The 25,066-nt window shown below is 34.4% G+C and overlaps 1 protein-coding gene and 1 long non-coding RNA gene across 18 annotated transcripts; one reads left to right on the top strand and one right to left on the bottom strand.

Annotated features, from left to right (window-relative positions):
- Positions 1-625: 625 nt before the first annotated feature.
- On the bottom strand, positions 626-1,525 carry LOC103944066. Its single transcript, XM_009354458.3, has one exon. It carries the CDS (start codon positions 1,459-1,461, stop codon positions 784-786), a length of 678 nt encoding a protein of 225 aa, XP_009352733.2. The 5' UTR covers positions 1,462-1,525; the 3' UTR covers positions 626-783.
- An 11,558-nt stretch (positions 1,526-13,083) lies between these two features.
- LOC103941167 lies at positions 13,084-24,292 on the top strand. Of its 17 annotated transcripts, XR_007260763.1 has the most exons (14): positions 13,084-13,452; positions 13,555-14,195; positions 14,317-14,421; positions 14,817-15,446; positions 16,478-16,544; positions 16,687-16,755; positions 17,963-18,008; positions 18,191-18,288; positions 18,840-18,908; positions 20,583-20,628; positions 22,309-22,560; positions 22,782-22,851; positions 23,112-23,176; positions 23,852-24,292. It is a non-coding gene; the product is annotated as an uncharacterized LOC103941167 (long non-coding RNA). The 17 variants fall into 17 exon arrangements; XR_007260776.1 differs by lacking the exons at positions 13,084-13,452; positions 13,555-14,195; positions 14,317-14,421; positions 14,817-15,446 and adding an exon at positions 19,142-19,202 and having other exon boundaries at positions 15,860-16,544; positions 22,426-22,560; XR_007260764.1 differs by lacking the exons at positions 13,084-13,452; positions 13,555-14,195; positions 14,317-14,421; positions 14,817-15,446 and adding an exon at positions 17,333-17,438 and having other exon boundaries at positions 15,860-16,544.
- The last annotated feature ends 774 nt before the right edge of the window (positions 24,293-25,066 follow it).

Here is a 25,066-nt window from a genome sequence, read left to right as displayed (position 1 = left end):
CAATCTTTAAGGGATTTCATGCGCATTCTGCAGGGCCGGTCCATTGATTTCGAAGATCCTGTGCAGCCAAACAAGGCTACGCACTTCTTCTTCCTTGCACCTGCACAGCCTCTCACTCCCCTTGCAATTTGTGGCAGTTGGATACCCTGAGTTCATTAGGGCCCTGTGCAGTCGCAACAAGGATCGTCGCCGGATCGTTTCCATGCAAAATCTCGAATCAAATGATCTCAATCGTGCAGATGAGATCACTCTTCCTTTCTAACCTTCCCTCTGTAAACCCTATATCGTGGGGTTTAGGGTTTTGTTGTTTGACACGACACTAACTCATTGATTCATTTGCCTTCGTTGACATTTTCCTCCTGTGACATTGTCATACTGAATCCATCCAATAACTCAGCCCACGTGAATTAGCTGTTAATAAAATATAAATTTTTTATTGCAAATTATTGGCAGTCATTTTTTAATTTTGAACCGTGATTGACCGTGATTTTCATATTAAACTAAATGAATAATGTTAACAATGATGCGGAGGAAGTTAAGCACAAACCAGAAACCAATTTCTTCCGAGATTGAATCTTGCAATTCTGCAGAATGCAGAGGAAGTTAAGCACAAATATTTATAATCTGATCATGAAATGTTTCTACTTTTTATTCACATTTACAAGTTGTAGAACAATATTGATTGACTTGGTAAATCTACGGTATACATAAAGTGTCAAAAAAACTGAAGCAAAATCCAAACCAGAAATAAAGTACAAAAAAATCTTAGAACCAGAATGTTGATCATCTAACTGCAGAAGCAACAGTATGAGCCCACCATTTGAGATTGTCTTTCATGTCAATTTCATTTTCCAACGCAGGAAACCTCCAATTCATCAATGGCTTCTCTCTCTTCCTCTTCTCCCTAACCTCCCAAACTTCAGAAAGGTACGGCCTTGAAATTGCAGACTCGTCAATCCTCTCCTCTCTGCTATCATCCTTCTTTCCCAATCTTTGCAGCCCAGGAATGATTGAAACCAAGTTTGAATCTTTATCTTCCTCTGAGAAAACAAAACCAAGATCCATAAACCCTTTTAGCTCTTCAAACTGAAGGTCCGTCAAGCTCTTGCTCCCACTCTTCTTCTTTCTTCTCCTCCTCCTTTCAACTTTCTTCTGTGGTTCTTCTTCTGAATATATCTGTTTCGGGTTTTCGATTTCCCCGGCTTCTTTTCCGGAAAGAATTGTGGAGAGCTTAGGTCTGTGGAGGACAGAGTCCGGCGAGAGAGTGCTTAAGTTGAAGCTCGTATTGGAGCTCAACTCGTCGCTCATGGACCTGGTGTGCCTAGTTGGAATCCGTAAAAACTCTGGCTTTGATGGGTTTTCTTCAAAATTTGATGGGTTCGATGAAACCGGTTGTTTCTTGAAGATCGGGAACTCGAACCAGAAAGAATCGTATAGCTCTATTACTTCGTCTGCTTCCATCAATGGCGAGGCGGCTGAAGAAAACAAGTACAATTTTTGTATTTGTTAGTTTTTTAAGTGTTTTGCCCTGGAGGCCTGATAAATACATAGACTTTACTTTTAATTTACGTAATTGCCCTCGGTCTTTCCCCGATATTACTGAAGTAATTCAACATGTCATTACACGTTTTCCATTTGAGTCTTTCTTTAATAATTAGTTTTGATTGATTTTACTTTTCATTTGCCAAGTGTCTAGTGTACATTCAAAAGCCATATGAACGATTTCGGAAAAGAAAAAAATAAATAAAAAAAAAACGCTGAGAACATGATGATTTGCGGCTTTAAGAAAAGAATAAGTGAACTTTAATGAAAAGTTCTTGGTACTATTTATTTTAACTAAAAATCATATTTTTACTTTAAAAAATTAATTTTGGTACCATTTACTTACAACATTTTTTTGTCATTTTCGTTAAAACTCAAAGTTTTTAAACCATTTTCATTAGTCTTCCTAAAGAGTAATGCTTTAATTTTTTAGAATAAATTTGTAAACTATGTAATATATTACTAAATAAGTGTGTCTTTCTTGGGCGCAACCAACTGTTGAGGGGTCTATCGGTACAAGTCAGCTGAACACTATTTTCAATCAAGTTCTAGCGGCAATATTGCTTTCTCTTGAGTCCAAGGGCGGAGCCAAAAAATTTATGGCTGGTGGGCTAGCTAAGAAGTATAAAAAAAAAAGGGATAATTAGATATAGATCCAATTTTGTGAGCCATTACTATAATTAGTCCACTGCATTGAAATAGGTCCAATAATTGATATTCCACGTAAGCTTATTTATAATTTGTACCATATTTATCCCTTAGACTTATAAATTGTAGGAAATATTTAAAATTTCTTAATTATATGATTATTTGTGGTTTAACTAATCCCTTAATTGTAGGATTAGTTATAGCAATAAAATCTCAACCCCCAGTCTGTTTTATCCCTCCTTTTTTTTCCTTCTTCTAAACAATTCCCTTTGTTAGATCATGGAATCAATCATCCTCTTCTCTCATCTTTCATGGGTGATATTTTGTGTTCCTCCCTCCAAATCCCTTCATGACAATTTCAGTTTTTACATAGCTTTCACAATTTTTTTACATATTCGTTCGGCAATACAGTATCAATTGCAAGCAATAATACAGTATCATGCATTTATATTTGCTTTATTATATTTTTGTGCGTATCATAAAGGTAAACTGAAACTTGGTATTTGTTCCTTTTTTTTGTTTAGTATTTGTTCCTTTAATGGAGGTATATTATATCATATTTCTATTCTAATGTTCTGCCATGGAGGTTCAACATTTTTCTTCCTATACAATAGGTAGTTTATTTTTGTTTTGCAGTAGATTACATATGTTTTGTTGGTATAAAGTATTTTTCTTCCTATACAATAGGTAGTTACTAAATTATATCGGTTTTGTAGGTAAACATCATTAGGTGGTTACTAGATAATATTTTAGTTAGTATTTAAATATTCAAAATTAAAAACTGAATAAATGATACAAAAATTAAAGAATTTAAATATTTTTATCTAAAAGGGCAAAATTGGTATAAAAATATGTAATTGGATAACTGGACTTAGTTAAAAAACTACCTATGTTTTTGGACTTAGATTGAAAAGCCCCAAAAAAAAATTGGTTTTAAAAAAAATGACTATACGTTAATCTTATAAGCAAAGCTCGTCCAATTATTCTATGTTCATCAACCTTTAATATGGCAAATATATACATAAATAAACAGAAAAAGGTTAACACATTGTAAAAAAAAAAAAAAATTAATTGATAAAAGTCATGCATAAAATAATTCAAGAACTGAAACATGCAACGAGTTGCTTTTGAAAAGAATTAAAAGCACTATTAGAGTGAGTAATTATTGTCATGATTAAACATAAATGGATAGTATATGAAGTGTAAAATAGATTTTGTTAGAAAATAAATAGTATTGATTAATGAAGTAAATAAACAAATAAAAAAAAAATACATGGGCTATTAGTGAGATGAATATATGTAACATCCCACATCGCCCAGGGAATGATCCTTAAATGTATATTCTCATCTCTACCTAGCACGAGGCCTTTTGGAAGCTCACTGGCTTCGGGTTCTGTAGGAACTCCGAAGTTAAGCGAGAAGGGGGCTAGAGCAATCCCATGATGGGTGACCCACTGGGAAGTTGCTCGTGAGTTCCCAAAAACAAAAACCGTGAGGGAATGGTAAGCCCAAAGCGGACAATATCGTGCTACGGTGGTGGAGCGGACCCGGGAAGTGATCCGCCACGGGCCGGGATGTGACAATATAAAAATAAATTAAATATAGGAAACAATTGGTTTGTATCTACAAGAGCTATCTAGGTTATAGCTCAGGATAGCCTTTTACTTGGCTCCATCCTTGCTTGAATCCCTTTTGAATGAAAAGGAACACCAAGCGAGATCAAAGCAACTAATGGACTGATCCCTCAACAAATACTTCGTATAATTTACAAAATTTAATTTAAATAATTAATATCTCTAATACTACTTTTTAAGAAAAGCCAAATCAAAGCATAAATGCATATGGTTAAACTTTTATCTCTAATACTACTTTTTAACAAAACCATGTCAACGTAGTTTTATGGCTTTACTCGTTCTCTCTACTTGGCTGAAGGGAATTTTAAGTTAGACTCACATATATTTCTATTCGATACCTAATTGTAATGTATAACTTATTATATATGCATTATTCTATGTAATGATGGAGTCATAAATTATTCGATGAGTGAACTAAATTAAAATTATTAATATAAAATTTATAATTATATAGTTGTAAACATGAAAGTAATAATTTAAAGTAAGAAATTTATAGCTTTACGTAAATAAATTTTCAAATAGATTTAACAAAAGAAAACATTTAAAGTTGCAACTGGTAATAGAAAAAAACATATATCATCAATCTTGTTCATAACAACTTAACAAGTGAAAAAAAAAAAAAAAAAAAAAAAAAAAACCTCTTCAAGCTGTGCCATTCAATTCTTAATGGAATTAATCCTTTGTTTATTTCATCAGAGTGTCTCATAGCGTGAGGCGTGGGCTACTGTTTTTTAGACTTCAAAAATGTCTAGTCTTGTCTGGTAATTGTGTATAGAATTGACAAACAACTTTCATGAGTCATGAGTGAGTAAATTGAGTAGTGAAAGGCTATAATGTATTAAGAGTCATGTATGACAATAATAACATTGAAGTTTTTAATTTAATACTATAAATTACTAGTGGTGGTTTAATACTATAAAGGAGTGTTACTTCTCTCACATCATTTTAATTTCGACCGTCGGATTAGATGAATTGAAGAATATCAAATAATAGAAATTAACAAGGGGTATGGGAGAAATAAAAAGGGGTGTGTGGATAATTGGGATGCAACTCGGACGGGTTAGAAGGTCAACCCAACCCTAACCCAACTTTTACATTTCGGGTTCGGATTCAGGTTGGGTTTTAATTGGGTTCAGGTTTAATTGGGTTGGTTTCGGGTTGTCCAACTTTTGCAAGTTTTAATCGGGTTCATGCAAAGATTGAATTAAAATACAAGAAATATCAAAGCTAGTACCAAAAGAAAGGAAAAAAAAAAAAAAAAAAAAGGAACACTTCATTGTCCAAAGCTAGTACCCAACTCAAGTCTTGTCTTTTGAAGCTCCTGCATAAAAACAAAGCTAGTACCAAACTCAAGTATTGTCCTTCGAAGCTCCATAAGAAAAATCAAAGTGTGGCTACCAGAAAAACAATTACTTTCTGCAACTCCATGCACTTTTCTATCATAATCCATCAAAAGTCACTAGTGAATCCTCCACGAAGGTGCAAAGGTCATTGAGAAGCATGTTGCACAGCTCAACCCAATCGAGTTTGGTTAATTGAGTTGGGTCGAGTTGGGTTGGGTTGGACAAATGATCAACCCAACCCAACACAATCAATGAACGGGTTGAAATCGGGTTGGGTTCAGGCGGGTTATAACTAAAAAAAACCCGCTTGTTAGGGTTTAAAGTCGGGTTGAACATAAGCGGTTCAGGTTAACCCAACCCAAGTTGCACCCCTAGTGGATAGCATACCCCTACTATAAATTAGTAGTGGTGGTTAAAGAGATCCTTTTTTTTCTTTTTTTTTTTTTTTTTTTTTTTGCCAATGACCCTTTATTACAATGGTGAAAAACTGTTGAGCCTTTGCATAACGACAAGATTCAAATCCTGTTGGTAACTAATCTATCATCTAATCTAACAAAATCCATTGTATGACACAAAAAAAGTGATCAATTTTTTAGTATTTAAAATACTTTTGTTGTTTTGTATTTTCTTAAAACAAATTTAGGTCATTTAGTATTACGATCTAGTGAAATTTCTCTTTACTTGGAAGTGCGAGATTTTATGTTTGATTCTCATCAAAGATGAATTTAAACCACATTATTACTAATTCATTATAAGACTAAACTTATCTCACCCCCTTAGTGTAAATATATTGTTTCTTAAAAAAACAAAAAAACAAACAAATAAGGTTCAGACTTTTCATAGTCGGGTGGGCTAGGACAATAAACATTTATATAATAGCCCAATTAATTACTATATTTAATGTAAAAGAACTCAAATCCTCCTGATGCTATGGAACCAAATCCCCTCATGAGCTTAGTATACTTAGCTTCTTGAGCAAAGGATTCGCGCCATTGAAATTTGATCCGATAGCTACGAACAGGAGGTTCCTCTAAAAGTTATATTTGTAGTCCTTAAATCAAACTTCTACGATCCAAATCCCTTGCTCAAGAAGCTCAGTATGCCAAGCTCAGTAGGGGATCTGGTTCCCTATGCTATAACCCACCATTGCTATGTACTTGGCTCGCCAGCAAACTATTGTAAAATTATATCTTTGAAAGAGTCTTAACAAAACACTTTAAGCATTGTTTACTTTTAATGTTAAAGATATTTTTACTCTAAAAAATCACTTATTGTACTATTCACTTACAACATTTTTTTATTTTTATTTTTTTGTTAAAATTCAAAATTTCATATCATTTTTATTAGCTTTCCTTTAAAAATAAGCCATAAAAATGTTGAGATATATATATCTGTTGGTGGCACGTCTAATCATGTTAGATGACTCAGGTGCCCACGTAACAATTATGACTCTATGATATAACTATAGCAAATCATAGTTGCTTATGAATTACTCAAATCCAAAGGCTTTCACAAATAGGTTTCATGCAATTGCTTGGGGAGGAAAATTCTCTGCTCTTTCACTTCCCGTGCATTTATATTTTATGTGATCACAGTTAAACCACGTAAATATTTTATGTTATTTTTTTATAGAGATAATAAGACAAATAAAATAGTAATATAAAATGTTGACGTAGCTTAATCGTGATCACATAAACATAAAGACACGGAAGTAGGAGGGTAGAGAATCTTTCTTAATTGCATGGGGCAACATTTTGACATGCACTTGCAACCTAACAATTTGGTACAAGATTGTGTGCACCGATAAAGTTGTCTGTCTGTATAGGGACTGTTTGTCGGAGCTTGAAGGAAAGTATGGTTCTGTTGGGCCAAAGAAAAAGGAAACACATGGTCACGAGATTAACCACTCTTGGCACCATCTTTTTGGGGGATCCACGCTGCTTATGATCCTGCTGATCATGTGCCTGAAGCTTGATCTTCTCAGTACAATAATGTGATATGTGTTATTCGTAAGTCATGTTCTAATTAATTTTTAATTACGACAAAGTTTTGGTACATTTCCTCATTGTAAAGTCCACAATATTATAAATAAAAAAAGTTCGAAGAGTTATAATTTTTAAGTGCAATGCCATCGAGGTCATATATGTGAAAATCCAATATATTTGTCTTATCGATTGATTGGATTTTAGCGAGCAAATTTCAATCATGGAAAATAACTTATTAATTATTAAAGGCATACTTTAATCCACTTCATTGGTACATTACACCTCATTTGTAATTAAAGTATATTAGCCGTAGAAATGTCCTGATTGAAAATGTTCATTTTCTCATTCAAAATGTATATGTAATAATTTAATCAAATTAAAAGTCGTTTAGTTACCTATGTGTATCTAACGAACTCAAATGCTTGTAACTACTACTTGAAAATGAACCATTATTGGATACATAGTATTATTTATCATATGTTTAATAAAAGTATGTATAGTATGTCCATGTTAGAGACAGACAAATCCTTACTTTGAGACCCGTGTATGCATTTTTTGTTCCGAACAAGAATTGAGGACAACAACCGCCATCTCCTTATTGTGAAGACTTGATACAATTACTTCTTAAGTTGTACACACTCAAGGGGCGAATGTTATGAATAGTATTTCATAACTAGTGTGACTATGTAAACTAAGAGTAATATTCCCAATAGGATTAGAGATCAAATATTAATAGGCTTTGTATTACTTGTTAGGCACCATGATTAGCATAAATAAATTCATTAGGCATGAAGACTAATACACATTATTCGTTTATGTCCTTCTCTCTTTCTCTCTTTTCTAGCCAGCCTTCTCTTTATTTTCTCTCAATAATTGGTTTCACAACAATGTGAGTTTTTTTGTTTAAATACAATGATATATTTATATGGATAATACTTGGGTTCCCTCCTTGGGCTGACGTCATTTCTCCACTTGCAAACAACGTATCTTCATCGTAAAAATTTCATAATCATAATGGTTGAATTTCTTAACCTTCATGTGAAGATTATCCTTACCAAAAATCATTTGAATCAAATATCATTTAGTCATCTGAATGTATCAAATAAATGAACGGTTCATCATTAATATGTTACTTGATATCTTCTTTGTTGATTTATTTGATACATCTGGATTACTAAATAATCTTCGATTCAAATGTCTTTTGTAGGGATGATATTTAAATGAAGATTAAAAAATTGAACAGTTTGAATTATAAAATTTCTACGGTGAAAATATGTTATTTTTAAGTGGGGGCATGAGCTCATCTCACAAGAGAAAATGCAAGTATTATTCTATTTACTTTAAGGGTAGGGAATAAATAAATCTCACTTAAAAATAATAAAAAAAATCACTCTATCTATCGTAATGCTAAATGGCGAATTTACAGTTAGTTGGGCCATCTTTTATTATGGTGAATTAATTTTAAAGATAAAACTCAAAAAAAAAAAAATTTATGCTGTCACAGCATATTGACCTATGTATGTAACCCAACAATTAAATATATTTCGTATCATTTAATATGATTATTTACGTGTTTGACATGAATCTCATTACACATTAGCAGACCAATTAGTTGGAGAGTGTAAACTGAATTTCGAAGGAGGATTCTCTCCGGATATTCAAATCGTGTTCGTTCATCATATATCGTGTGGCCAGAAATTATTTTCAATACTTTTATTTAACATTAAATATGAATAGTATCTGATAAAAATTGACCGTACGATATACGATGAACAAACACGATTTGAAAATTTTTAAAATCCTCACAAATAGAATCCTCAAAATCCTCATCGAAACCTTTACTAATAGTATTTAAATCACCATGAGAAGTACATGAGCAGATTTTAAAAGAATATTTCTCATCCTGTGATGATGGTCTACCGTGCCCACACTAAACTGAGGTGTTGTTGGAGAGGTTTAGGGTGACATATTGTTAGTAATTGTGTCGGCCTTTAACCCTGAACCACTCAGTTGTTTGTAATCTTTTTGGTTTTTTTTTTCAGCTTGGTTTGTCCTCTGTTCCTGTCGTCTTTTTGGCTCTGCCCTGGTGTATTTCCAGATTACCAGGAAAAAAAAAAAAAAAAAAAAACACCCAGCTGACTGGGTCACGTTTTGACTGGATAATCCAAGTTTACACGTGCATCTTCCTCTCAACCAATTGGTCGTTCCCAAATGGGCAGTACTGATCCAGAGTTCACACTACACGTACTCCTAACCAGAGGCTCTTCCTCCTCCCTCTTCTTTCTTCTTGTCTTTTTCTTGTTTCTTGGAAATATTAGGTCTAACTAACTTTTTCCAAGGAACTGTATATTGAAGGCAGGCACAGACCCAGCCTTGGTTGGGTTGGGTTGCGCTGCAGCCCACCCGAGGAGATGTTAACAGTACGTTCAGCCATCTTTGCTATACTTGATACATCTACTGCCCACCCGATATCGATCTGACATACCAGCTCGTCTCCTACTCTTCAATCATTGTTTTATATAAATAACTTTACATACGCCCGAATATATATATATATATATATATATATATATATATATAGGATGTTGTAGTTGAAGATGAAGAAATAAATAAGACAAGGTTTCACAGGCTGTATAAATTGAAAAAATTCATAAAAACATATGAGACTTTGTCAAAAGTTTAGACGAGGAAAAATTAACTAAAGGTTCAACTCACCCTATTTTTTAATCTTGGATTCGTGCCTGATTGAAGGTTACACTCACACTGAACTGTTTGTATAGATGTGTACATATTTATTTCCTTTGACTGATCGATGCTTAATTATTGATAATATATAAGTTTTCTTCTAAAATACTGAAGAACGTGGCAACATCAAAGCTGGTCAAACCCCTGTTGTGATCATCATGCACCTAAATGAGTCATACAATAGCTTGGGAGTAAATTTTAGTAATGAAAAGCTTCCGGTATTGTTTATTTTAACGAAAAATCATATTTTTACACTAAAAAATCAATTTTGATACTATGTACTTTACCTTTTATTTTATCCTTATCGTTAGAACTCAAAGTTTTCAAGCCATTTTCATTAGTTTTCATTAAATTTGACTGAAAATATGACTTTAGCCTTTGGAACTCAATTTTCTCCACATAAAACCCGACGTAAATTTTTTGCTCAAATAAAACACATTGACTAGACTCCACATAAGCAAATTCATTAATTATGTTTGACTTTACCCATTTAAAATTTTTCGGATGCCTAAAACACCCTTATTGAATGTTTAATGTACACAATTAATTCTATGCAAATTATAAGGGAGAATTAATGATTTTACAAAAATAATATTTTGCATATAAATGTAGGGATTTGTTGGTTAGTTTGGCTCTCGAATTCCAATTTACCATTACAACGTGTCCATATTATATATAGGTAAATTATTGTACTTTAAAAAATATAAAAAAATTTGTTGTTTATGTAAAAATATATAAATTAAAGGAGATAAAAATTGCAGGTAAATTAATTTTAGGACAAAGAAAAAAAAAAGAACCAACTATAGGTAAATTATTTACATATACAGTCTAGATATTTGATTCACATAAAACATGTAGGTAAATCACGTGTGCATAATTTACCTACTATTATTGACATTTACCTACTTGCATAATTTAGGAAAAATGCCAACAAAACATGAGAATATTATCTGCATATATCATAGGTAAATTGCCAAAAGAAATATGAGAATATTTTGTTTATATACTGTAGGTAAATTACAGACTATAGGGCGATATTATTTATGTCACATCCCGGCCCGGGCAAGACCACTTCCCGGGGCCCGACTCCACCGTAACACGATATTGTCCGCTTTGGGCCCCAACCACGCCCTCACGGTTTTGTTTTTGGGAACTCACACGAGAACTTCTCGATGGATCACCCATCCTGGGAATGCTCTCGCGCGCTACTCGCTTAACTTCGGAGTTCCCATAGAACCCGAAGCCAGTAAGCTCCCAAAAGGCCTCGTGCTAGGTAGAGATGAGAATATATAAGGCTCACTCCCCTGGGCGATGTGGGATGTCACAATCCACCCCCCTTAGGGGCCCGATGTCCTTGTCGGCACACCACGACCAAGGTTAGGCTCTGATACCAAATTGTCACATCCTGGCTCGAGCGAGACCACTTCCCGGGCCCAACTCCACCGTAACACGATATTGTACGATATTGTTTGCTTTAGGCCCCGACCACGCCCTCACGGTTTTGTTTCTAGGAACTCACATGAGAACTTCCCAATGGGTCACCCATCATGGGAGTGCTCTCGTGCGCTACTCTCTTAACTTCGGAGTTCCCATGGAACCCGAAGCCAGTGAGCTCCCAAAAGGCCCCGTGCTAGGTAGAGATGAGAATATACATATAAGGCTCACTCCCTTGGGCGATGTGGGATGTCACAATTTATATAGGTAAATTACAGACTATAGGGCAATATTATTTATATAGGTAAATTAGGGACGTTTAACTATTATATATAAAGAGAACAATTACACCGAATAATAATGTAGTCATTATTTAAAGTAATGCACTAGATTGTTGTAGAAATTAAAAATAAATAAATAGAGAAAACATCAGGATGATTAATTAGATTTTAAGGCCCTTGATTGAAGCTAATTTTCAAGTGTGGGTTGTGGCAAAAATTGTAAATAATTTGTATTAGTAGGTTACTTATATTCTTATGTGGCAGTTTATTTGACTTTTGGATTTTTGTTGGATGTTTAATTATATGTGAGTTTATGTTTAGAAATCATGATTTTTCAGGACCAATATCTAATGAACCTGAAATTTTATGCCACATGTACATTATTATAGTGACATCATGAAGGCAGAATTTCTAGGCTACGTAACCTATTAAAAACCTTATAGTATTGTTTCTCATGTCTTCGACTAAAATATACATTGGGCATAAATGAAACCTTTGTAAAAAAATAAAATAAAAAACTCGACGGCACAAATAAATTTCATTAATAAATAACAAATATGTACCTAGTTAGACGGACATAACTGAGCATCTTCAAAATGCATACAAAAACATACAACAAATGCAAGAAACAAACATGCAATGCAAATATGTACAACATACTAAGTAAAATCTTAATAAAATGAGAATTCTTCAAAATACTCAACAATTGACAAAAAAAGTTCAACAAACATAAACAACACAGTAATCCTAATCACATAACCTAAATTAAGTGAAGCATCTAACTTGGGCTGAGTTGTTCTAAATCATTAAAACTACAACTAATATTTTTATTTTCAAAATCTCACATGGGTTGCAGCCCAAGGCTACCCTCAAAGGGTTTCGTCCCTATGTTATATGCAAGTTTTTCTTTGTATAATGACATTTTGCACAAAACGATACATTAAATGTGAACTCGTGTGAGTGTCATTCAAGCCTTCTCACAAAGTTAGGTGATCAATCAAAACCCATGTGGTGCAACCAAACGCTTTTATTGATTTTTCTTTCAGGCTAGTTGATCAATTAAATTAAACACATGTGGTGCAATAAGAATATGAGCTAAGCCCTATATTTATACCAAGAACATAAAGAAAGTCTTGTTTATATTAATCTCTTCAATGTTTATGAGCTATATATATATATATATATATCTATATACATATATGTGCCAATCCACCAGTGACGCATGCATATACATAAGGTATTGGCCTAGCGGGAGTTCTATATCCATACCTGTTGCTGTTGGGACGTCTTGTAGGAGTTGGAGACGACTCATGATCACATATGCATATATGACTGGGTTGGATATGAATTTACTTTGCACAGCTGATGAATTGCAGGACAAATCTCCTTTGGCAGTGAGCACAGACGACGTACGATTACTACAATCATACAAATATACACACACACACACACACACACACACACACACACACACACACATTACTTTAGTCTAAAGAAGCTGGCAAAATTGCACTGTAGAAATGAACAGTGTTTTGCACCACATTTCAGTTTATTTACAAGATTGCCACTGCCTCTTCAGTTTCAGATTGAAAATTTCAATTTATTTACGAAATTGCCACCCTTCAGCGTGTACGTGTCGACCATCGTAGAAAGGGTGGGGGATGGAAGCAAACCCGATGTTGTTCCAGAGATCTCTTCGACGACAAGCCCATTTTGCTCCAGAGCTCTTCAACGACAAAGTCAATTCAGCGCCTCACCGTCGCACACCTCGCCTTCCCCTCGCCTTCGCACACCTCGCCTTACCTCGCCGCCGCACTCCTTACCAGAACTCGAATCAATGGTAACGTGCCAATTGGATATATTTTTGTCGATTTTTATCATTATTCTAGAAATTAGGGTTTGATCTAAATTTGGTGTGGGAGGATTTGTGGACGGATTTCAGGGAGAGAGGCGTGGGATGGCAGGGAGGGGAAGGGAGAGGGAGGAGTGAGGCTGCCAAAAAGGGGGTTAGGGTTGATTTTTTATCCCCAAATCAATTGTTGTTGTCGGTGATTGAACGAGCATTGGTTAGAGGGGAACTTTCATTTCCTTTGTTTCTGAACCAGAATGGGGTCGATGGGACCATGCTCTGTTGCACGTTCAGATGAGTGATTTGAGGGATTTGATTTCAGGGATTGGTAATCCCATCCCGTGTTTTCCCCTCATCTCTGTCACACTCAACCTCTCTCTAATCCTTTATGTTTCTCTCTCTTTTAGACTCTTCCTTTCTCTCAATTGTCCATCGCTCTCAACTTTAGTGCTAACCCTAATTTGTTCTTTCATTCCTTAATTTTCTCCATCCGAGCAATGAAAAATCGAACTGGGTTTTCAGATTATTGATGCTTCACGGACAGAGAATGGAGAGAGTTGATTAAGGGAGTTGGTGAGTATGGGCTTGCACAGAGGGAAAAACGCAGAAAGAGAGAGAGAGAGAGAGGGAGAGGGAGGGAACGATTGCACAGAGACAAGGAGAGAGACAGAGAGAGATCGCAGAAAGAGGAGGATGACAAAAATTGAGGAGGAACCCGTGTCTGCAGAGAATGAGTAAGTTCTGAACCAAAGCCTATTTTCTCTAATTTTTGGCTATGCGACAACAAATTTCTGAAGCAGAAGAATCAAGGAACCTTGCGTTTAGAATTTAATCCTAATTTTTTTCTCTTTGCAGGACAAAAAACTACCAAGGAAGGAGGAGACTGCCAGGAATGTAAAACCCAGGCAGGAGAAGACAAGCAATGGCGGAGGAACCAAGGCTGTAGATCTTTGATAAAAGGTATAAATCCTTTTCGTTTCTGGTAGTTTACCCTCGCCTAAAAATGTGAAATTTAATATGGTGTTGATGAGTGTGTTTGAAGGCGGAAGAGCTGATCCTGTAATTTGATTGCATTGTCATGCTCGAAATCATTTATCAATTTTATTAAGTAATGTTTATATCTGCACCATCTTCTAACTTTTTTATAAATGTTTTAACCTTGATCTATTGTTTGATGATCGTTTTGTAGCAATGACAATATCATCGCTCTTTCCATTCCTTTATTTTTTGGTGAGTGCTCACTTATTAATATTGTTGTTGCTTTTAGTTTTTAAATTTTATGAAAAATGCAACCTTCAAACCCTGTTGAAGTCGATTTGGTATCTCAAGATTCCAAATTATTGTTTGCAGATTAGGGATTTGCATATTGCTAAAAGAGAGGAAGACATTGGCTATTGTGCTGGATATGTAGCTGAGTTGATGATTGTCGCTACTTACCTTTTGTATTCTTCACCGTTTTGTTCCTTAACAAGTGTCTTTCTTTGAAGGGGCTTCATAGATGCTTGGCAGAGTCCTGACATCAATTTTTTAGGGAATGGTGGCTGATATTGACTCAGATGAAGCCCCTATTTATATATCCTGATCATTTTTATGATCTATCTTTTCTGACTTGGATGATATTGATCAAATGAATGAGTTAGAAACTGAAAGTTACATTTGTTCCATCAATATGTTGATCAAATGGATGAGTTAGAAGCTGAAAATTACATTTGTTTCTTGCTACTTTTTATACTGAACAGATTTTGTGTATGTATAGTGCTTTATTTTCAAGGTTATTTCTCTCAACACCATGTGAATGTACAAATAGTTCTTTCCCAATTCAACCAATTTAAAAATTGGGATTTTAACTGATGTTCGTCCATGGTTCCTTACTTTCCAGATATTGAAACATGCATAAATTCACCTGGAAATTATTCATGTCAATGTCCCAAAGGATACAAACATGAAGGCATGGATGAAAAGAGTTGTATCAAAGACAACAAATGGTCAAAGGCCATTCTCCTCATTATTTCATTAGGGATGCATGTTTTTTTTCTCATGTTAATATATTGCATATACAAGCCTAAATTTATTTTATTGGAGCCACTTTTGGATCCAAAATTCTCATAAAGTATGTCATTGATGAAAGTTATATTCTGGTGTCTTTTAGTGATCTTCATGTTTTTCGTACAAAATAAGATTGTTAGCTTCTATGGTAAGCAGTATTAACTATCAGGTATTTGTTTTCATATTGCATGAAATTTCCACTTTTTTCATCTTTGAATAGTCTCAAGCACGGTAAATATAATAGCACTAGAAAGTGAGGAAATCCACTTTCTTTGGTCAGGTTGGATTCTCTACTATGACTACCATTTTTATCTCTAAACAAATTTTTAATGGTATGTATGATATAAAAGGGTAGATTTAACTTTTTTGGTTTCTTTGTTCTCACACTTTGGTGCCTGGAGTTTTAATTTTTCATAGTTGTGTCTGAGTTGTTTTCCAGTTACAATTCGGGTGCCATTGGCAACTTCTAGAGGACCAAAATTGTTTTCAGGTCAAAATACATGAACCAAATTGTAACTAGACTAGGAGATTACATTACCAAAGTAGGAAAGTTCGGTCTTGATTCATAGTTTGGCAACATAATATGTATGTAGGATGTTGTTTTGGAACCACTTGGTAAGTGTTAAATACATCCTATAACATGACTGACTAACAAGCATGGTCGTTCAGATATACATGCAATTGAGATCACTGATTAAATCAGATTTCTTTTAAATGGAAGCAAATCTTGCCTATTAGGTGTTTGTGAAAATTCCCCAGAGAGTTAGAAACAAGGATATGATGCAAATCTGAATGTAGGTTGTTTTGGTATGTGTGTGTACGTATAGGGGTGTTATATTGATATGAAATGACATAGAAAAGGATACACATCATTCGAATATCTCTATGTTCCTAGGTTGTTTTTCCATTTCTTGGTTGCTTCTGTATTTTTGGGATGCACTTATAAATTTTATTTTTCATATGCATGTAGATCCAGCAAAAGCATACACATCAAACCCCTCATTCACACAACAGCCACCAAAGAGACCATTACTGAGGTATTTCTCAATCCATTTAAAAATTTTTTGTTAACTTTTGTTAACTTTTATACAAACTAATTTCTAATATAATTCTCCTTACTGTGTTTGGATACAAACTCTTTTTCCCTCTAATTTTTTGCCATGTCATGTATCCTTGCAGCTCAACCACCTGCAAGTTTTTGAGAAACAAAGAGCCTCATCCACAGGAATCTGTAATTCATAGCAGCAGGTATATCCTAAACCTTTCGTTATCATCTCCTTATTCATGAAAACTTTTTCCTTCTATTTTTTTGTTGATACAGTATATAGTGTCCTTTTTCTAACTTGGAGAGAATCATTTCGTATTATTTGGATTTGAGAACACCAGCATACACATGTCCTGGTTTTTTGGCATGCAACTAAAAGTGTGAAACATCAATTTGAGAAGAGTAAGACTAATTTCCTGGCTTTATTTATGTATTTATTTTATTTTAAAACCAAGCCTACATTCTTTAAAGCCACTATTAGTATTTAACTATGATTTGAATTAATTGATCTGTGGGGTGTTTCAATTGCTCATCTGCAAATAAATATACAGTTCTTTAGTGGTACCAAAGGGTTGACAGTGGGAGTTCTTAGTCATCCAAATCTATTTCAACGCTGGACGAAGAGTTCAAACATATGTTATTCTCTTATATGTTTGTATTTGAATGGTAACAATGTTGTTCTTCTGCTGCAAAAATCATCCTTTTAATCCATTTCAACTTAGGCTCAACTTTACTTTCGTTTCAGCTTCATTTTCATGTTAATCATGTCCTTGGTTGCAGAGAGAAGGTGACGATGGGTGCACGATTAGGGGGACAGAGAGAGTTGATTGGGTACAAGATTTGAGGGTAGGGTTGAGGGAATAAGTGTGTTGGCTGTAAAGAGATGGTGGGTTTGAGTTAGTATCTCCCTCTCTATCGCTTCTCTCTTCCTCCATATATGACATCTTCGTTTTGGGGTCAAAATATGTTTGCTTTTACATAGAAATTTGAGTGTTTTATTTATTTATTTGGGTTTTTGTAGCTGATACATATTATGTTTTGTGTTTCTGGGTTTTATCACGTTGCTGATGCATAAACCCCTCAGTTCCTCTGTAATTCGTTCCGGTTTTCATTATTCTTTTTCCATTTCTTTTGTCAAAATTGAAATGGAATTTGTTGGCTTGATTTTGTATTAGGTTTCCAGAGGGTTCTGTTTTTAGGGTTCTCTCCGTCCCACTCACTCTCCCTCTCCCTCTCTGTTTCTCTTCTTCAATCAGTCTGACGTAGTTTTGCAATTTAGGGTTCAGTGCATTTACTGGAATATACATATAAATGTTTAAATTTGTTCAATTTTTCTATACACAGGCTGGGTTAATTTGATTCTTGACCAATGATTGGTTATTATATTACAATTGTGGGTTCTGTTTTTAGGGCTGGATGAAAAGAAACACCAGTCAGAGCTTTCAACAACTCGAAGGTCAGTGATTTCTTCCTTCTCTCTAATTCTGTTTCTGCTATTTCAATTTGTAGGATTTAATTTAGGGTTTTAAGTTGGAAAATTTAATTAAACATTTTCAGTTGGAGAGCTTGGTGTATTCAACAATTAGGGTTGTTAATTTTGATTGCTGGTCTACTAAATGTTTTAGAACATGTAAACAGGGAGTACATACTTTGTATGCCATGGATAGGGAATGGATACGTAATTGGATCAATTGATGGGTGCCGCTGTTTTGGATATCTACATCCAGCAATACCTGGTATTCTGTGTTGTTGTAATGGATTGGAATTTCTACTAGAATCATTATTATTATTATATATTTAGGGGTTGGGTAAATTGATTTTGGAGATTTTGTATATGGTTTGGGTTCTTTGATTTTGTTTAGATAGATGGTGCTTAAGTTTTTTTAGTATATTCCCTGCACATTGCAAAATTTTGGTACTATTTGGGTGTTTTGGTGTTGAAAGCTTAGGGTTTAGGGTTTAGCGTTTAGCATTTAGGGGAATGCAAAGAAGGCATGTCTGCGTTTTTGAACTCTTATGCAAATCTAATTTGAAATCATGAAACACATTTCCTATGTTTCTCAAATCTCAGCAATAGGTTTTAGAATCCTGAAATCTAAGTAAAGTTACATCATTCCTGTTTTCGTATTTTTTTAACTCCTATCATCCTGGCCACGATTAAACGTGAATATGCAAGCCAACCTTGCATACTCAGTGATTAATTTCTGGATGAATTTTTCTTTAGACGAGGGTTTGTAGATATGAATACTTGAGGGGCAGATGCTCACCATGTCATGTATCCTTGCAGCTCAACCACCTGCAAGTTTTTGAGAAACAAAGAGCCTCATCCACAGGAATCTATAATTCATAGCAGCAGGTATATCCTAAACCTTTCGTTATCATCTCCTTATTCATGAAAACTTTTTCCTTCTATTTTTTTGTTGATACAGTATATAGTGTCCTTTTTCTAACTTGGAGAGAATCATTTCGTATTATTTGGATTTGAGAACACCAGCATACACATGTCCTGGTTTTTTGGCATGCAACTAAAAGTGTGAAACATCAACTTGGAGAGAATCATTTCGTATTATTTGGATTTGAGAACACCAGCATACACATGTCCTGGTTTTTTGGCATGCAACTAAAAGTGTGAAACATCAATTTGAGAAGAGTAAGACTAATTTCCTGGCTTTATTTATTTATTTATTTTATTTTAAAACCAAACCTACATTCTTCAAAGCCACTATTAGTATTTAACTATGATTTGAATTAATTGATCTGTGGGGTGTTTCAATTGATCATCTGCAAATAAATATACAGTTCTTTAGTGGTACCAAAGGGTTGACAGTGGGAGTTCTTAGTCATCCAAATCTATTTCAACGCTGAACAAAGAGTTCAAACATATGTTATTCTCTTATATGTTTGTATTTGAATGGTAACAATGTTGTTCTTCAGCTGCAAAAATCATCCTTTTAATCCATTTCAACTTAGGCTCAACTTTACTTTCGTTTCAGCTTCATTTTCATGTTAATCATGTCCTGTTTGTGTGTGTTTTCTGTTGGCATTGGAGGGTGGTGCTTAAACTGAAAGCTCTGGGTTTATTTATTTATTTATTTTATTTTAAAACCAAGCCTACATTCTTTAAAGCCACTATTAGTATTTAACTACGATTTGAATTAATTGATCTGTGAGAGGACTGATTCCAAAATACATCCTAACAGCTTTATCCGGCTGATAATTCAGAACATTATCAAGTCTAAATGATTGGTCGTCAGTTAAACCCTTCTGAGATATACCCTTTGTTTGTTGCACTCTCACAAATTTAATCCGTTCCACCATCACAGTTTTTTTAGCTTTTACAGGTTTCCCACGGTTTCTGGAATGCTTTTTCGATCTTAATACTATCTGCTCTGTTGCTTGCTGTTATCAAATTTTAAAAATTGAAACAACGTTATAGTTCTAACCAAAATTTGTGAAGGCCAAGGATGTAACCATCTTTGGTTTCACATTGTTAATTTGAATTATGAAGTTATGAGTGAATAAATTGGGAGTCTGAAATGTGTGTCTGCCACATGGGTTGGGTTGGGTTGGGTTGTATTAGCGACTCTGTGTGAGTGTAGAGGTGGGTGTGGAGGTGGAGGTGGAGGTGGAGGTGGTGGGATGGTGGTTTTGTTTTTGCGCCATCCCAAGACCAAGGAGAATGCATGTGAGAAAATGTGATGAGTTTTAAACTCATCACTCACTTATTAGTCAAGTCAACCATTTTCCACTCAACTCTGATCTGCCAATTTGCCAATTGGCATATGGTTTTAATTTGAATAGGTTTAAGGATTAGGTTTGGTTGGATTTCAACCATTAGATTTCGGATTAAACGCATTAGGTTGAACGATTAGATTTGGTTGGATTTCAACCATTACATTTCCTAGATTTGAAATCTGTTTACTATCTCATTTAATTGTTGTATGTTACCTCATTTAACTCAAATTTAATGATATTTGCTCCTCCAATTTCTCGGATTTCCTAACGGATTTACTTTCTTTGGAAATTTCAGGAACCCTGATTCTGGGAGGAAGAATACACTGCATTGCCATCTTTAGGTATACAATTCTGCACACTGATTACATGTTCAAAAGCCTAATTAGTTATACACCATTTTTTTTTATTACCTTTGCAAAGCTTTTGTACTTAGATTTTAAATATGTGATTAGTTTGTAAAGAATAAACGAGACAACTAATCATGGGTACATACTTCTTTTTCGATTTTATCCTCTGCATTGTTTCTTGAATGAAATTGGATTCATAGATGTAGGGATACAGCAACAACTGAGGTGTGAATAAAAGGTCTAGCCGTAACGATTTTAGGGTTTAGAATTGATTCGAAAATATGAGAAAATGCTGCATTCTCTGTTTTTTTTTATTTTTTTATTTTTTTGCTGTAGTGATTCCAACTTAGTATATACCCATTTTTATAGTACCATGAATAAAGAATATGCAATTGCTAGGATCTCAATTTGATAATCCGATTATAAATGGATCTATATAAATCAAGGCTAATTCAGTCCAACTTGATATAGTATGACTTAATATAACATATCCTTTGATCTTTATATTACTTATGGTTTTCTGTAGTGGTAGTTTAATTAAAATCGAAAAATATAATAATAATGAGGTTACTCATTCATTATATTTTAATATTTTCTAGGTTTTAAATTAACTCTGATCTATCCAAATATGTTGTTAATCGATTCTGAATCAATAAATAAGATTTGGTGATCCAAATAGGATTCAAAACTGTTAATTCGATTTCAAATATGATGTTACATGTACTGTAGATTGGTCACAGCCTAATAAGAAGACTAACTGGAAGTGATTTAGCCCTTCATTCTCATTTTTTTTGTTCAGTCCAGTGGCAAGAAAAAATAAGGGTGCCTGAAAATCATTTACCTAAGCATATATGTTTAACAGCTTCCTTCACTGTAGATTAATATCCAACGATTCTAACCTATATTATATCGTTTATATACTTTTGGAAGTATGTTATGCTCTATTTGATCCCGAATAAGAAATGACATAGGTTTGTGGCTTCCATTGTTATTAAGTTGTATCCTTTTCTACTTGGGTTCCAAGAAACCATTATAATGAATTAATCAATTTTTTTATTCAAGTATGTATTCATCATTGTTTTTTTTTTTGAACAATTTCAATTAATATAACTATGACCATTTGTCTACTATTTTATATCTTCTGTTCTTTTTCCTTTTTGTAGACTCCCATTGCCATGTTGTTCTCTTGCTGCTAACTGATTTAGTTGGGGTATCTTAACAAGAGTGTTGTCTTTACGAAGCCTTTTTTGTTTTTTTTTTTTTTTTTTTTTTTGTGGTGTTACTTTTTACGGTGGGGATATTCCTTAATTTTTGCTTTAAAGTGAGGAAGATTTAACAACGCGTTTTTTTGTTTGTTTTGGTGGTGTTACTTTATGAATTTTTAGTTAGGAAGATTTAACAATGCCTTTTTTTGTTTGCTTTACTTTGTTATGTCTTGATAAACGCAAGTTCAGCAACAGGTTGCTGAAATGATCACTTATATAGCCTCTACTGCAAAACAATTTCCTAAGAAATGTGTATTACTTTGTCTTCTGGGTGAGCGTTCTCTAATTTAGATTAGACATCGGGACTCGAAGCTTGGTTTGTTTTCTGTGTCTCCTTCACTGTATCTGTTCTGTGGATGAACAGGTAGATGTCAACTCTAGCATTTAATGGTGTTGTGCACTTTGACAGGTATATGTGAATGGCTCACAGAGTTTTTCTGAATCTGTAGATCCAGTGGGCCCTCATGACACTGTTATATCCAAACCAAAGTTTGGCGAATTTGATATATGTTGGATACAATGGCAGTTCTGCTTCAGCTATCCATGTTACTAGAAGATCAGAAGATCATAAAAGGCAAAAAACAGAAAGAAATGTTAGCTGCTTCGTTTTTTGTCCTAAAAATGCAGAAAAATCCCCTCTTTTAAATTCATTCATAGGAAGGTATGGCTTTCCCCCTTCACTATACTCAACATAGTTATTGCTCCTGAAACTACCCAATTTTCTTTTCTTTTTTCTTTTCAAACTGAGACAAAGCTCACCGTGTCTGCTATCCCTTTCCTGTTTGACTCTGGTCTATCTTCCATTTTAGAAAATATTTGTGGTGACTAGATTTAATCTTTCATTTTGCTTTGTTAATTTGTTGTTGCCAATTTTGACCTCAGGCCTTTCTTAAAGAGCGAGACTATACCTACTGGTGAGCGTTATGCAGTGAATGTCATTAACCAGATTGGGGTGAGTACTATCATATATAACACTTTTTGCTTTGAGAAAGGTAACGGGTAAGGGAGGTATGGGTATGGGTTTTTAGGGCCGGTTTCTAGGGAGGTGGTCTGGTGTCAGTGCCTTCACGGGGTGGGGGTGTGTGATATGGGGGAGAGAGGAGAGGGTGTTGGTTCTGAAAAAACAAAGCAACATGTGGATTTCTGTCTTTCTATATCATGCTTATGTTGAAATGTTGGATAGGTAAACGTTTTTTGTTGTTCTGGTTTTAGGACTTCATTAATCGTTTAGAAGCGCAGCCAACGATGTGAGAGCAGAAGGGGAGCAAGCATGTGAGGTAATTTTTTGTGTTGAATTAAGTGGTTCTGAATTCAGTCGAACATTTGTGTGCAAGTTTGGTTTCTATATCTATCGCAATTCATGCTTGCAGTGATATTATTGTAACATCAAATCCTAAAATGTATTGTGTCAAAAACCAATAAAAGGAATGTAATGTGTAAGTGAGTTTGATTATTCAATTGCAAAATTTTTAATTTTTAGAATGAGAGTTGCAATTAAAATTAACGGAGTGCTGAGCAGAAGTTTAATTAATTCAGTTTTGATAAATGATTGAAGGTTGCTCTATGATTCTTTTGCTGTTTTGATAACGAAAGGGATAGAACGAAAATGAAAGCTTAGAATCTGGTGAATAATATGTTGGCATGTGTGTGTGTTCTCTTCAGGAGGATCGGTTGATGTTTTTAATTGTATAATTTATTTTCATTGGTCTAAATGCACGTCCGATTGCTTGCCTTCCCAGAGATGGGTTAAGTTGGACATCCAGAAGAATTTGTTTGCATAGGAACTTTTTTGCTTCTTTTCGATGTGATCTGTTTTGTTAAAGGTGATGATAAAGATTTATCAACATTGTTTGTTCGGAGTTAGGTGGAAATTGGGAGGGAGTAAATTGTGATTCTAAACAGGACCATCGTGAGATATTCTTTTAAACTATGATTTATATTCTTTGCTATAGTGCGGAAGACTTAGCTGCTTAAACAAGAACGACTGCTGCAGGGCGTTCTACATGTTTTTGGCTTTCAACATTTTTGCTTCGAGACTTTGCTGCTTGAACAAGAACGAAACACCATCTTAACTGCAAGGCAAAATACGTGTGGACTGAATGTTACTTCCGTTTCTTACTGAAACAGGCGTCTTGCATGTTTTTTGCTTTGCACGTTTGTGCTTGAAAACTTTGATGCTAGAATAAGAACGAAACAGTTTTTATGTTGCCTAACCTATAGGATATATATTTTGCCACATTGACTACAGGGGCAAGATTTGTGTGAACTGTATGTTACTTCTGTTTATTAGGGAACCAAAACGTTCAGTTTCGTCCTGTTCATTATACAATGTCTTTTCATGTCAACTCAGTTGAATGTATATAAAAACGAAGCTGCATATCGTACTGACCTCATTCACTCATCTATCCCTTTCTTCATTTATGATTGTGTTGAATTTATTCAAGTAAAATGTATCTTATTCATGTAGTTCAAGGTGATGCATTTAAGTCCCGCAGCAACGCGCGGGCACATTTTCTAGTATATCACTAAAGTATACATGCATATAGTAGTTCACTACCAAAGGAGTAATTGTCCAGTAATGCATCCATATGCATATTTGACTACTGAATAGCTTGCTCTCTCTCTCTTTCTCTAACTCACTATTTTTTTCCCTTTTTGTTTTGCCTCTTCCATCTCCTATGTGGATTATCTCACCCTAAATATTTAGGGGGAAGACATGATTTGACGATGAACAGATTGAGGATTCAATATGATTATATAAACAGTCATATGGACTAGGAGAAGGAGAGTCTGAAACCGGCCATGCATAATAGCATATTCTGAGCATATCCAATTTACTAGACAGTTAGATAAGTTTGTTGAATAGTGCACTGAAGAGAATATGTGGTCCTGTAGCTTTTATTCCATCGCCACCACAACCTTATAGTTTGCCTTTAGTTCTCAGTATACTAGCTAATATGCACACACGTTCGAATAATAAGAAAAGATACATATGTGTGTGTGTGTGTGTGTGTGTGTGTGTGTGGGTATATGTATGTGTATGTGTGTATATATGGATATATGTATGTAGTTTCAGTAATTTAATTAGACTCCTAACTCTTTCCTATTGGCATTGTTTGACTTGAATATCGCCAATTTACAAGCCAGTTAGATAAGTTTGCTGAATA

This window comes from the organism of the source record quoted next, unplaced genomic scaffold (genome assembly GCF_019419815.1).
Source record: "Pyrus x bretschneideri cultivar Hongxiangsu unplaced genomic scaffold, Pyrus_bretschneideri_v1 Contig33, whole genome shotgun sequence".
NCBI lineage: Eukaryota > Viridiplantae > Streptophyta > Magnoliopsida > Rosales > Rosaceae > Pyrus > Pyrus x bretschneideri.
The sequence above is the reverse complement of the archived record's forward strand: the minus strand, read 5'-3'. Positions and strand labels throughout refer to the sequence as shown.